Source organism: Solanum stenotomum, chromosome 5 (genome assembly GCF_019186545.1).
Source record: "Solanum stenotomum isolate F172 chromosome 5, ASM1918654v1, whole genome shotgun sequence".
NCBI lineage: Eukaryota > Viridiplantae > Streptophyta > Magnoliopsida > Solanales > Solanaceae > Solanum > Solanum stenotomum.
Window position 1 is genome coordinate 7,921,546 of NC_064286.1, and position 15,249 is coordinate 7,936,794.

The window sequence follows — 15,249 nt, forward strand, 5'->3', positions numbered from 1 at the left end:
AAAAAGACTTTTGAATCTTGTGGTCCTAAATTAAAATTATATCAAATGTACTAAATTACCCTTTAATTTTGTGGCCTTAAACATGTCATGTGGAAATCTAAAATGAAAATGTTACCAAAAAAAAAAATCATTCTATTTTAAACAAATTAAAAAAGGAAAGGAGATCATTCTTTTTTAAACAAATTAAAAAAGGAAAGGAGATCATTCTTTTTTAAACGGAAGGAGTATTGACTTTATAACTCAGAAGTGATAATACAATTGGCAGTCACATATATTTAACCAAGTTTTCTATTTCGTTTTTACTTGATTGAGTTTCTATTTTTCCAGGTTGGATTGTAAGTAATATATTTTTGCATGCTTTATCTCTCTCAGACTTATTATATACTAATATATTAAAGTTATTTGTTTGAGGGTGGGGAATTTAGTTTAGAACCAACAAACTAAAAAGTTTAGCTAACTTTCATTATGATTTTAAATAGGCATAATATATAAATACTACATAATTTAAGGCCCGTGATATGGGCTCAATATAATTTCACATATTTTTTTTGGAAAAAATTATATAAATTTGCAATTTAAGATTTCATAATTCCCTCTCGGATATATCCTTATTCCTCTCGGATACATCCACCCCATCTCGGATACATACCTATCCCCTCTTGGATATATCCCTTCCATGAAGTTATATATATTATTTGCAATGTATTGGACAACCAAGGAATGTATTCGAGAGCAATGAAAAATTCGNGCACGAAGTCTTAGAAAATAAAGAAAATTTTTGAATCTTGTGGTCCTAAATTAAAATTATATCAAATGTACTAAATTACCCTTTAATTTTGTGGCCTTAAACATGTCATGTGGAAATCTAAAATGAAAATGTTACCAAAAAAAAAAATCATTCTATTTTAAACAAATTAAAAAAGGAAAGGAGATCATTCTTTTTTAAACAAATTAAAAAAGGAAAGGAGATCATTCTTTTTTAAACGGAAGGAGTATTGACTTTATAACTCAGAAGTGATAAACAATTGGCAGTCACATATATTTAGCCAAGTTTTCTATTTCGTTTTTACTTGATTGAGTTTCTATTTTTCCAGGTTGGATTGTAAGTAATATATTTTTGCATGCTTTATCTCTCTCAGTCTTATTATATACTAATATATATTAAAGTTATTTGTTTGGGGGTGGGGGATTTAGTTTAGAACCAACAAACTAAAAAGTTTAGCTAACTTTCATTATGATTTTAAATAGGCATAATATATAAATACTACATAATTTAAGGCCCGTGATACGGGCTCAATATAATTTCACATATTTTTTTGGAAAAAATTATATAAATTTGCAATTTAAGATTTCACAATTCCCTCCCAATTATATGCAAATGAAAAGGTTGATGGAGCAATTGGAAAACTAATTAAAGAGTTAAAAGTTTAAACGGTAGAATTGATATAAATTTTGCATTATATATAATATATGTACTATGACAATGCTAGTTTTGAAACTCAAAAAATAAGTTGATTCTAATTCAATGAATCTACTTTCTTGTATCCAAAGTAAAGGACAATTTCATATTTTTTTTTATTAATTTAAATTACTCACCGTCATAGGAATCATTATAAGAATTAAATTGAGTTTAAAGAGTAATCATTCAATCTTTTATGAACATTTTGATATCCAATTTTGTAGTACTTTAGGACTCTCACTTTTATATTGTTGTTAGTTATTTTTAGTCACAGAAATAAAAAAACTCTAACCGCGAATGACCTTCAAGTAACCAACAAGAGCCGCCCATCTAAAGCGTACAGAGCCCGGACCTCGAAGCGCGGACGAATCTCCCAGGGCGTTAGGCCGTAGCCTAAGTGTGTCGACTTCATAGATGATAAGACCAGACTTTTAATCGACGAATAGTAGGGATTAACTCCGTAGAGAATCATGAGTAGCATGACCAGACCTTTTGTTACGAATATAACTTAGCTGGAGGACCTATGTGAGAAGATGCCAAATTACATTTGGGACCCTATGAAGATTCCTATATATATAAGAGGGAAATACTCAATTAGGGTTATGCTATGAACTTGTATCTTATTTCTTAGTTTCTTAGGTTAATCTGGAATCTTTCCCATTCTTCCTTTTTATTTCTACTTCTTCCTTTGGAAGGATTGGTTACTAGTTTGCATGAACTCTTATAATTGTACGTGTAATTCCAATTATCTATTTGAATACAATATGAGTTCATTACATTGGTGCTTTCATTGTTCGTACTCCATGCCTCTTTACCCTTCTTCCATGCTTGATGATCAATTCAACACCCTATCTGAATCTTTGAAGGTGCTGCAAGAATCGATGAAGGAGCTACAAGCAAAAAACAAGTGTATGCTCTCTTCTATTTGTCATGTGCGGTCATTGCTGCAGGAGGAGATGCGATTGGACTCCATTTTCACTGATACCCCAGAGATTTCAGATGCTAAAACTATCACCTCTGTGCTAGAGTCAGCTTGCGATGATAATGACACCGAGATTGCTGATACCGTGAAATCACATTTGGATTCTCAACTTCCTATTCATGATGTTGGATATACAATACAAAAGACCATGGCCCCCTCTGTTCTGTTCAGTGCTTCTATTGACACTACCGAGCTTGAATTTTCTCGTTTGTCCTTCTCAGTTAAGGAACTGACTTTTCCAGTTAAAGGTTACAGACATAAGCTTGACATGGAGTTTGACTGCAAGGTGTTCGATATAATGCGGAAGAGAGATATTTTTGCAGAATTTCTTGGCCCTCATACAACTATTGGTTCGCTTGGTTTACACATTTGCGATTGGTTTGATACTGGGCAGGCTTTTGGCGCTTGCTTTGTTAAGGTACACTCGGGTGTGCATTCACTCAACCGAGTTCTGCTTTTTGGTTGTTCGAATGGCTTTCNTCTTCATTTTAACACAATAACAAAAATATCTTTATGGACCAATTTCAAAAGTAAAGACATGTATGGATTCTTCTAGATTTTCATTTTGGTCATTAATTATACAATTATTATTTTTCCCTTAAATAATGTTAAAATTACTAAAATGCTAGTGGTCGTCCTTCTCATGGCTCTTCTATATAGTATAATAGATATACCCTTTAACTTGACCTCATTCATATTTATGCACTTCAATTTTGGGCTTGCACAAATAGATACTTAAACTTATATAAAGTTGAACGAGTAGACACATGAGTCATATGTGCCATAATACATGTAGGACACAAATTTAGTTAGGTTTATGGAGTAGTCGTTTAGTTGTTGCATTTGTTTAGGAGTCAAATAAGTTGTTTCCCAGTCTTCAGGAATTAGGAATAGTGGAGTAAGATTTTCTAGGAGATTAAATGTGCTCATTTGTTTACTAGTTTTTCATCTATTTAAGACTCTTGTAACAAAGTATTTTGTTAAGCTTCTATACAAAGAAAACTTCCGCATTTGCAGAGTCTTTTATTTTCAATTTACTGTTGTTGATTTATGTCATTTGATATCCGAGCCAGAAAGTTTTTTTCTTTTTTGGAGTACTATTTGCAGCAATAAAAGATGGCTTCTGAAAGCTTTGTTCAGGATGTTATTCCGCGCTTCGATGGTCATTATGACCATTGGAGCATGTTGATGGAGAACTTCCTTAGATCCAAAGAGTTTTGACATGTTGTTAGTATTGGCGTGCAAGGGCCAACAACATGTACTGTCTTATCGGAAGCACAAAAGGCAAAGTTGGATAGTCCAAGGTTAAAGGATCTCAAAGCAAATAATTACCTTTTTCAGACTATTGATCGTTCAATACTGGAAATAATTCTTTGCAAAGATACTTCTAAATAAATATTGGATTCCATGAAGAAGAAGTCTCAAGGAACAACGAAGGCAAAGAGAGTGTAGCTTCAAGCACTATGTGGTGAGTTCAAGGCTTTGCGTATGCAAGTTGGTGAATCGGTATCAGATTATTTCTCTAGGAAGTTGACTATCACAAATAAAATGTGAATTCATGGCGAATTTTTTGAGGATGTTACCATTGTTGAGAAAATACTTTGCTCAATGACGACAAAGTTCAACTATATTGTTTACTCAATTTAAAAATCCAAATATATTAGCACTCTTTCTATTGACGAGTTGCAGGGATCCTTGTTGGTTCATGAGCAGAAAATAAATCTACAAGACAAGGATGAAGTAGAATTGAAGGCAGTGTTATCATCGAAAGGAACAAATCAGGTGAAAGCCAAATGAAAAGGAAAAAAATTGCACCATAAAAAGGAGAGGAGTAGTTCTGGTGATTCTATGGAAAAGGAAAAAAGACGAGATAAGTCTCAAGTTGAATGATATCGATGCCATCGATTTGGACACTATCGATCTGAATGTCATTTCAATTTAAATAGGAATCGTGGGGATAGATCTAACTTTGCAGAATCAAAGGAAGATGGGGAAACGAAGGAAGAAGAAGAGGAAGTTTCACTTTTGATGACATATACTTCCAACGAGAAGTTTCCAGTACTCATTTATGGTATCTCGATACCGGTTGCAGTAATCACATGTGTGGGCAGAAAGAGGCATTCTCAGAGTTGGATGAAAGTTTTCAAGACACCGTGAGATTTGGAAATAATTAAGTGGTCTCTGCCATGGGTAAAGGAAAGGTACAAGTCTTAACCAAAAACAACTCGATTCATACCATAGGTGAGGTCTTTTATTTTCTCTGCATTGAAGACAAATTTATTGAGTGTTGGGCAGCTTCAAGAAAAGGGATATGAACTTAATATCAAATGTGGAGTTTGTAAGATACGAAATCCTCCTTTGGGGTTAATCGCTCAGATTAGCATGTCGTTAAATCGATTGTTTCCTTTATATCTTCACAACTCCATAAAATCTTGTCTTTCTGCAAAAATGAAAGAAAATGCCTGGAAGTGGCATTTTCGTTATGGACATTTAAATTTTGAGAGCTTAAAGTTTTTAAAGCAAAAATAATTGGTATTGGGTCTTTCAAAGATTGAATCTCCAAATGAAGTCTTTGAAGATTGTGTTGTTAGCAAGCAACACCGTGAACCATTTCCAGCAAGCAAGTCGTGAATAGCAAAGAAGGTGCTAGAGTTGGTGTACTCGGATATATGTGGTCCAATATCCTACATCTAATGGAGGTAAACACTAGTTCATTAGCTTCATTATTTATTAGAGCAAAAATATATGGGTTTATTTCCTAAAAGAAAAATCTGAAGCTTTTTGAAACCTTTTAAGAAGTTTAAAGTCCTTTCTGAAAATGTTGCGAGTTGTCTAATTAAGTGCTTGTGGACTGATCGGGGTGGCGAATAGACCTCACAAGAATTTGTAGAATTGTTTGAAAAGCATGGAATTAAGAGGCAACTTACAGCAGCCTACACACCTAAATAGAATGGTGTGTGTGAAAGGAAAAATCGAACAATTCTTGATATGGTGCGTCGTCTTTTGAAGAGAAGTGGTTTACCAAGGGACTTTTGGGCAGAAGTTGTTCGTTGGAGCATTCATATACTGAATATATGTCCAACCATCTCTATTCAAAATATGACACCTCATGAAGCTTGGAGTAGGCGTAAACCAAATATTGAGTATTTTTGGATTTTCGGGTATATAACATATGCACACATTCCAGATGCTATGAGGAAGAAGTTGTATAAAGGTCAGAGATGCATTTTCCTTATTCTTAGAGACAAATCAAAAGCTTATCACTTACTCAATCCTATTACCAAGAAAAATGTTATTAGCCGAGATGTTATTTTTGATGAAGAAGCAACTTAGAATTGGAGCAGTAATTGTTCGCTTCAACATATTCCATTTTCATATTGAAGAAAAAGAGAAAGAACCATAACCACCATTGGGTATTAAAGGATATGTTGAAGGCATGTGTGATTGATTTCAAAGGTAATTGGAATGATCACTTTCCTCTCATAGAGTTTGCTTACAACAATAGCTATTACTCCAGTATTCAGATGGCTCCTTGTGAGGATCTTTATGGGAGAAGATGTAGATTTCCTATTAGTTGGTTTGAGGTTGGTGAAGTTGAGCTGATAGGACTAGATCTGGTTCATCAAGCCATGGAGAAGGGGAATATTATTTTGGAAAGGTTAAAGACAGCGCAAAGTCGTCAAAAATACTATATAGATGTTAGGATAAAAGACTTAGATTTTGAGGTGGATTATTGGGCTTACTTGAAGGTTTCACCCATGAAGGGTGTTATGAGATTTGGTAAGAAGGGGAAACTTAGTCCCTGGTATATTGATCCTTACCGGATATCCAAAAGAGTTGGCAAGGTGGCTTATGAATTAGAGCTACTGTCAGAGTTAGCAGCAATCCATCTGGTGTTTCACATTTCTATGTTGAAGAAGTGTATGGACGATCCTTGAATATAGGTATTAAGGACAATCTATCCTATGAGGAGGTGCCTATTCAAATTCTTGATCGTCAGTTTTGCAAGCTGAGAACCAAGGTGGTTGGATCAGTCAAGGTCTTATGAAGGAATCAATTTGTAGAGGAAGCGACTTGGGAGGCTGATGAGGATATGAAGAAGAGATACCTGCATCTTTTCCCTTGCGGAGAAACTCCAAATCAATATACTAATCCTTTGTAAAGTACTTTTTTAAGTTTATATGCTGAGTTATGTGAATTGCATGTTATGTACTTGAGTTGGGGTTGTTAGATGCTTCCCTTTTCCCTTTTGGCTTTGTGTAATCTCATTTGAGGACGAATGTTCTCAAGGGGGAGAGATTGTAATAGCTCATACTTTGAAAAGTCAACTAGAAATTCATACAAGTTAAGCTTCAGTTTTTAGTATTTTGTTAACTTCAAATGACCATAATTTTCAGCACATAAAGATTTAGGTGGCCCATAAGGTATCAAATCGAAGTTCTTTGAGTCCTCTTTCCAACGCCACTGAGTTTGCTAAATTCTGAGTTCGGATGAAGGAGTTATGCCCGTTTAAGTACAACATTTCTAATTAAGGCATTTCATCCATTTTAAGGAGGGGTATTTTGGTCTTTTCCTTACCCCCACTAGGCCTAAACGTTTTTCTCACTAAAATAGGGTTCTAAATTGATTGAGGTTAGTTTCATTCATTCTTAAACGCTTAGGGTTGAGAAAAGCGTTTCGAAGGAGAAAAAGAAAAAGGTTTAAAGGGTTCATTCAAGATTTGTGGATCTCCTCCAAGAACTTAGTTCTTTTGAGATATGTAAGCTTTCATAGTGTTGAGATTGTTTGCCCTCACATCAATCATGTAAACTTTTACCCAAGAATTCATTTTTGAAGTCAATTTATTGAGTTTTTGGGAAGCTTTTGTGTTTTAGCTAACAATGAAGTTCTTTGAGTTTTTGAGGCGAGGGTTTCGCGAATGAATTAAGTCTCTTGATACAATATTATGTGGGTTTCATTGGAAATGTTCTGGGTTTATGAAATTTTGTGAAATTGGACAATGGAATGGCATTGGGTGTGAATTGAATCGAGTTTGGGAGAGGAAAAAAAAGAGCCAAATAATTGAAAATAGGGCCGCGTCACGGAGGCATTTCAAATTTCTACCTCCATATGATCACCCCCTCTCCACGTCGCGAAGAGGATACGGAGTTCTTTGTCTAAAAAATTTTCTCGACCAAAAATTAAATTCCACCTCCACGTCACGCCAGTGGTTTGTAAAATCGTATCTTCACTCGCTTCTTATTACTAACTATCTAAGCCTTCATTAATCATTGAGAGATCCTATATCCTAATCATTGCTCTTAAATTCACACTTTCAAATCAAAGTAAGGTTAAGAGGAAAGTTCAAGAAAGTCCTTTCGACTCATTTTGAGAAGTCTTTTGCAATTATCTATGACTTGTTTTAAGACTTGAGTAAATAAGTGTGAGAATGAGGAGAGTTATCTTTCATGTTTCAAAATGAGTATAAGGGAACTAATTATTACCGATTATGTAATACTTTTACATTTAAAAGAGAGAAACACTAATTACTAAATGAGTTTACAAGTTAAGAGAAGTTTTAGAGCTTACCTCTTTTAAGAGGATCTTTTGAGTAATTATCTCAAATTGAGGTAGAGTTATGTTTTTAAACATTTGAGCTTGAGTTATATATATTATTGGGAGTACTATTCATCACCGATATGGGGATGAGTTCAGACAACTCAAAATCCTCATAAACCATGTATGCCAACATGGGTAAAGGGTCATAATTTTTAGATGATTCCTTATTGCTTTTAAGTATAACTTAGTGGATCCACTTAGTTGAGGTGTTCTATACCTCGACAAGGTATAGGACAATTGTGGCAGCGTGGCGAGACGATGTATTATCACGAAGCTCATAGTTATGGTCACCGGTTAGAGAATCTCCCAAAGAGTTTATCATTGTATTTTTATACATATTGAGTTGATACTTACTATTTTAAAAAGCTTTATACAATGCATCTTTTATTGTTGCTTTCATATTTGATTTGAGATGAGGTGAGTATGTCTACCTAGAGTATCCGTTCAGTTATCTACTACTTTCAGTTTTCCCATACATACTCATACATTCAATGTACTTACGTCATTTGACCTGCATCTTTTCATGATGCAGATCCAATACAGGTGTTCAGGATCATCAATAGGCGCTTCCTTGATCCCATTGCATCTCAGCTAGCTTTGGTGAGCCTCCTTGCTTTTCGGAGGGCTTCACATTATGGTTTTGTTCTGTTTAGGTTGTCGGGGTTCTAGTCCCGACATCCATCGTATTATTTAGAGGTTTCATAGGCAATAGTAGTTGAGGAGTTTATTTCCCGTATTCCCTTGTTGATGTTTAAGGACTGGAGTTGAACACCTATGTTTATTTGAGTATTTCAAATTGTTTTGAGTTAAACTACTTTATTAATGAGATTTTATGAGTTAATAATTTAAATTGAGTTCCTATGTTAGTGAGTAAGTCTTCCACTGAGTTTTGAGCCAGGTCAAGGGTTCGCTTGGGGACCAGTGATGGTTCTCGAGTGCTGGCTATATCTAGGGTGTAGGCTTGGGGCGTGACATCTGCTCACTCTAGATGTCTTATAAGATTCTATTTATAGTTTCTATTTGGCGTAGGTGTTTGATGTCTATATTTATTGGAAAAATGATTCTACTATCTCAAAAAGAAAGAAGCTATTGATCATATTACTATCTAGATTCATTCCTTGATATCTTATTGATGACTTTTAATGTTTTTATTTTTATTCAAAGGCATTTATCATGTCTTTAATTATTGTTGACCTCTTCATTCGTAATAATTTATAGACGTTGGAGGAAAATGTTTCAACCATTGAATATCTATTAATGACTTTATCTGTTTCCCATCATTTAGAGTGACAAATGGTTTAACCATTGAATTAATTACATTAATCCTTGTCACTAATTTTCTTATTACCATTGTAGGTTTTTTTCCTATAAATCTAGTCTTCTTCTACAACTTGAGAAGTAGAAGAATATATATCTCTTAGAGAAATCTGTCATCACTTATTTTATGGTGTTGGGGTTGAGTTTAAAAGAATCTTTATTAGTTTCTAATTCTTAGTTATATACTAGAAGTGTTTGTTGAATTTGGGTTACAAATCTATGTCGGGTGAAATATTTTTTCCATGCGGATAAGAAAATATATATTAGTTAATTTGTTAACATTGAGACAGTGTGATTAAATTACCATTTGTAACTAAATTACAATCATAATTATGTGGCCCACATACAAAATTTATATAATTCGACCCCTAATTGTATAAATTCCAAATTTATATAATTCGGTTCCTAATTTTAAAAATCCAAAATTTTCTTAATTGTATAAATTCAAAATTTATATATGCTTACCCTAACTTGTATATAATTTTCCTGTTGATATATTTGATTCGTATAAGTTCTAAAAAATTCCTAAATGTATACATACACAATTTGTACTTACCCTATTTGTATATTGACAAGCTAATTATACAAACAGAAATACTCATACCAAACGAAATTATAGTTATGGAGCATAATTAAGAAAACTTTAGCTAAGGCGGCTTATTATGTTTAACCTTTTTGATATTTAAGAAATTTCCACAATATTTTTTAAGAATAGTGTCCTTGACATGCTCAATCTTTGAAGACTTCCTTTCAATGTTTGTATAAGTATTTTTCATAAGATTTCCAATTATATTTTAATTCTAGCATTTCCTAAATGCTCTTATGAATTGTGGATAAGGTCAGAAAGCTTCAGGAGGAAGAATGTAATATTGTTCTCTCTCTTGGGATTGCTTTTAATAAAAGATCTAAATAAAATTTAACATATGGCAACATGCCATTAGGTTCAATCTTTTATTACTTTTTTAAAAATAAACAACAATAAGATAATATTGAAGCCCATTATATGAAAGTTCTTAGGTTTTTTTACCGAAAATACAAAAGAGGGTCGTCTTCATTTTCATCGCCATTGATTAATTTAGGCATTTAGTTTCTTGGGAGAGTTGGAAAAATAGTCACTCTCAAACTTATTTGAACATTTAGACACAAATCTTGAAAAATTTATCCTTTAGACACTAATAATAACANAAGAGAAAGAACCATAACCACCATTGGGTATTAAAGGATATGTTGAGGGCATGTGTGATTGATTTCAAAGGTAATTGGAATGATCACTTACCTCTCATAGAGTTTGCTTACAACAATAGCTATTACTCCAGTATTCAGATGGCTCATTGTGAGGATTTTTATGGGAGAAGATGTAGATTTCCTATTAGTTGGTTTGAAGTTGCTGAAGCTGAGCTGATAGGCCTAGATCTGGTTCATCAAGCCACGGAGAAGGGGAATATTATTTCGGAAAGGTTAAAGACAGCGCAAAGTCGACAAAAATACTATATAGATGTTAGGAGAAAAGACTTAGATTTTGAGGTGGATTATTGGGCTTACTTGAAGGTTTCACCCATGAATGGTGTTATGAGATTTGGTAAGAAGGGGAAATTTAGTCCCTGGTATATTGATCCTTACCAGATATCTAAAAGAGTTGGCAAGGTGGCTTATGAATTAGAGCTACTGTTAGAGTTAGCAGCAATCCATCTGGTGTTTCACATTTCTATGTTGAAGAAATGTATGGACGATCCTTGAATATAGGTATTAAGGACAATCTATCTTATGAGGAGGTGCCTGCTCAGATTCTTGATCGTCAGTTTTGCAAGCTGAGAACCAAGGTGGCTGGATCAGTCAAGGTCTTATGGAGGAATCAATTTGTAGAAGAAGCGACTTGGGAGGCTGATGAGGATATGAAGAAGAGATACCTGCATCTCTTCCCTTGCGGAGAAACTCCAAATCAATATACTAATCCTTTGTAAAGTACTCTTTTAAGTTTATATGCTGAGTTATGTGAATTGCATGTTATGTACTTGAGTTGGGGTTGTTAGATGCTTCCCTTTTCCCTTTTGGCTTTGTGTAATCTCATTTGAGGACGAATGTTCTCAAGGGGGAGAGATTGTAATAGCTCATACTTTGAAAAGTCAACTAGAAATTCATACAAGTTAAGCTTCAGTTTTTAGTATTTTGTTAACTTCAAATGACCATAATTTTCAGCACATAAAGATTTAGGTGGCCCATAAGGTATCAAATCGAAGTTCTTTGAGTCCTCTTTCCAACGCCACTGAGTTTGCTAAATTCTGAGTTCGGATGAAGGAGTTATGCCCGTTTAAGTACAACATTTCTAATTAAGGCATTTCATCCATTTTAAGGAGGGGTATTTTGGTCTTTTCCTTACCCCCACTAGGCCTAAACGTTTTTCTCACTAAAATAGGGTTCTAAATTGATTGAGGTCAGTTTCATTCATTCTTAAACGCTTAGGGTTGAGAAAAGCGTTTCAAAGGAGAAAAAGAAAAAGGTTTAAAGGGTTCATTCAAGATTTGTGGATCTCCTCCAAGAACTTAGTTCTTTTGAGATATGTAAGCTTTCATAGTGTTGAGATTGTTCGCCCTCACATCAATCATGTATACTTTTACCCAATAATTCATTTGTGAAGTCAATTTATTGAGTTTTTGGGAAGCTTTTTTGTTTTAGCTAACAATGAAGTTCTTTGAGTTCTTGAGGCGAGGGTTTCGCGAATGAATTGAGTCTCTTGATACAATATTATGTGGGTTTCATTGGAAATGTTCTGGGTTTATGAAATTTTGTGAAATTGGACAATGGAATGGCATTGGGTGTGAATTGAATCGAGTTTGGGAGAGGAAAAAAAAGAGCCAAATAATTGAAAATAGGGCCGCGTCACGGAGGCATTTCAAATTTCTACCTCCATATGATCACCCCCTCTCCACGTCGCGAAGAGGATACGGAGTTCTTTGTCTAAAAAATTTTCTCGACCAAAAATTAAATTCCACCTCCACGTCACGCCAGTGGTTTGTAAAATCGTATCTTCACTCGCTTCTTATTACTAACTATCTAAGCCTTCATTAATCATTGAGAGATCCTATATCCTAATCATTGCTCTTAAATTCACACTTTCAAATCAAAGTAAGGTTAAGAGGAAAGTTCAAGAGAGTCCTTTCGACTCATTTTGAGAAGTCTTTTGCAATTATCTATAACTTGTTTTAAGACTTGAGTAAATAAGTGTGAGAATGAGGAGAGTTATCATTCATGTTTCAAAATGAGTATAAGGGAACTAATTATTACCAATTATGTAATACTTTTACATTTAAAAGAGAGAAACACTGTTTACTAAATGAGTTTACAAGTTAAGAGAAGTTTTAGAGTTTACCTCTTTTAAGAGGATCTTTTGAGTAATTACCTCAAATTGAGGTAGAGTTATGTTTTAAAACATTTGAGCTTGAGTTATATATATTATTGGGAGTGCTATTCATCACCGATATGGGGATGAGTTCAGACAACTCAAAATCCTCATAAACCATATATGTCAACATGGGTAAAGGGTCATAATTTTTAGATGATTCCTTATTGCTTTTAAGTATAGCTTAGTGGATCCACTTAGTTGAGGTGTTCTATACCCTGATAAGGTATAGGACAATTATGGCAGTGTGGCGAGACGATGTATTATCACGAAGCTCATAGTTATGGACACCGGTTAGAGAATCTCCCAAAGAGTTTATTATTGTATTTTTATACATGTTGAGTTGATACTTACTATTTTAAAAAGCTTTATACAATGCATATTTTATTGTTGCTTTCATATTTGATTTGAGATGAGGTGAGTATGTCTTCCTAGAGTATCCGTTCAGTTATCTACTACTTTCAGTTTTCCCATACATACTCGTACATTTAATGTACTTACGTCATTCGACCTGCATCTTTTCATGATGCAGATACAATACAGGTGTTCAGGACGATCATCAATAGGCGCTTCTTTGATCCCATTGCAATTCAGCTAGCTTTGGTGAGCCTCCTTGCTTTCGGAGGGCTTCACATTATGGTTTTATTCTGTTTAGGTTTTCAGGGTTCTAGTCCTGACATCCATCGTATTATTTAGAGGTTTCATAGGCAATAGTAGTTGATGAGTCTATTTCCCGTATTCCCTTGTTGATGTTTAAAGACTGGAGTTGAGCACCTATGTTTATTTGGGTATTTCAGATTGTTTTGAGTTAAACTACTTTATTAATGAGATTTTATGAGTTAATAATGTAAATTGAGTTCCTATGTTAGTGAGTAAGTCTTCCACTGAGTTTTGAGCCAGGCCAAGGGTCCGCTTGGGGACCAGTGATGGTTCTTGAGTGCTGGCTACACCTAGGGTGTAGGCTCGGGGTGTGACATCTGCTCACTCTAGATGTCTTATAAGATTCTATTTACAGTTTCTATTTGGCATAGGTGTTTGATGTCTATAATGATTGGAAAAATGATTCTACTATCTCAAAAAGGAAGAAGCTATTGATCATATTACTGTCTAGATTCATTCCTTGATATCTTATTAATGACTTTTAATGTTTTTATTTTTATTCAAAGGCATTTATCATGTCTTTAATTATTGTTGACCTCTTCATTCGTAATAATTTATAGACGTTGGAGGAAAATGTTTCAACCATTGAATATCTATTAATGACTTTATCTGTTTCCCATCATTTAGAGTGACAAATGGTTTAACCATTGAATTAATTACATTAATCCTTGTCACTAATTTTCTTATTACCATTGTAGGTTTTTTTCCCTATAAATCTAGTCTTCTTCTACAACTTGAGAAGTAGAAGAATATATATCTCTTAGAGAAATCTGTCATCACTTATTTTATGGTGTTGGGGTTGAGTTTAAAAGAATCTTTATTAGTTTCTAATTCCTAGTTATATATTAGAAGTGTTTGTTGAATTTGGGTTATAAATCTATGTCGGGTGAAATATTTTTTCCATGCGGATAAGAAAATATATACTAGTTAATTTGTTAACATTGAGACAGTTTGATTAAATTACCATTCATAACTAAATTACAATCATAATTATGTGGCCCACATACAAAATTTATATAATTCGACCCCTAATTGTATAAATTCCAAATTTATTTAATTCGGTTCCTAATTTTAAAAATTCAAAATTTTCTTAATTGTATAAATTCAAAATTTATATATGCTTACCCTAACTTGTATATAATTTTCCTGTTGATATATTTGATTCGTATAAGTTCTAAAAAATTCCTAAATGTATACATACACAATTTGTACTTACCCTATTTGTATATTGACAAGCTAATTATACAAACAGAAATACTCATACCAAACGAAATTATAGTTATGGAGCATAATTAAGAAAACTTTAGCTAAGGCGGCTTATTATGTTTAACCTTTTTGATATTTAAGAAATTTCCACAATATTTTTTAAGAATAGTGTCCTTGACATGCTCAATCTTTGAAGACTTCCTTTCAATGTTTGTATAAGTATTTTTCATAAGATTTCCAATTATATTTTAATTCTAGCATTTCCTAAATGCTCTTATGAATTGTGGATAAGGTCAGAAAGCTTCAGGAGGAAGAATGTAATATTGTTCTCTCTCTTGGGATTGCTTTTAATAAAAGATCTAAATAAAATTTAACATATGGCAACATGCCATTAGGTTCAATCTTTTATTACTTTTTTAAAAATAAACAACAATAAGATAATATTGAAGCCCATTATATGAAAGTTCTTAGGTTTTTTTACCGAAAATACAAAAGAGGGTCGTCTTCATTTTCATCGCCATTGATTAATTTAGGCATTTAGTTTCTTGGGAGAGTTGGAAAAATAGTCACTCTCAAACTTATTTGAACATTTAGACACAAATCTTGAAAAATTTATCCTTTAGACACTAA

General features: G+C 33.5%; 1 protein-coding gene across 1 annotated transcript; it reads left to right on the top strand.

The window, feature by feature from the left end:
- The first annotated feature begins 10,679 nt into the window (after positions 1–10,679).
- On the top strand, positions 10,680–11,317 carry LOC125863639 (uncharacterized). The gene is made up of 2 exons (XM_049543685.1): positions 10,680–10,813; positions 11,017–11,317. Exons 1-2 carry the CDS (start codon positions 10,680–10,682, stop codon positions 11,315–11,317), a joined length of 435 nt encoding a protein of 144 aa, XP_049399642.1.
- The last annotated feature ends 3,932 nt before the right edge of the window (positions 11,318–15,249 follow it).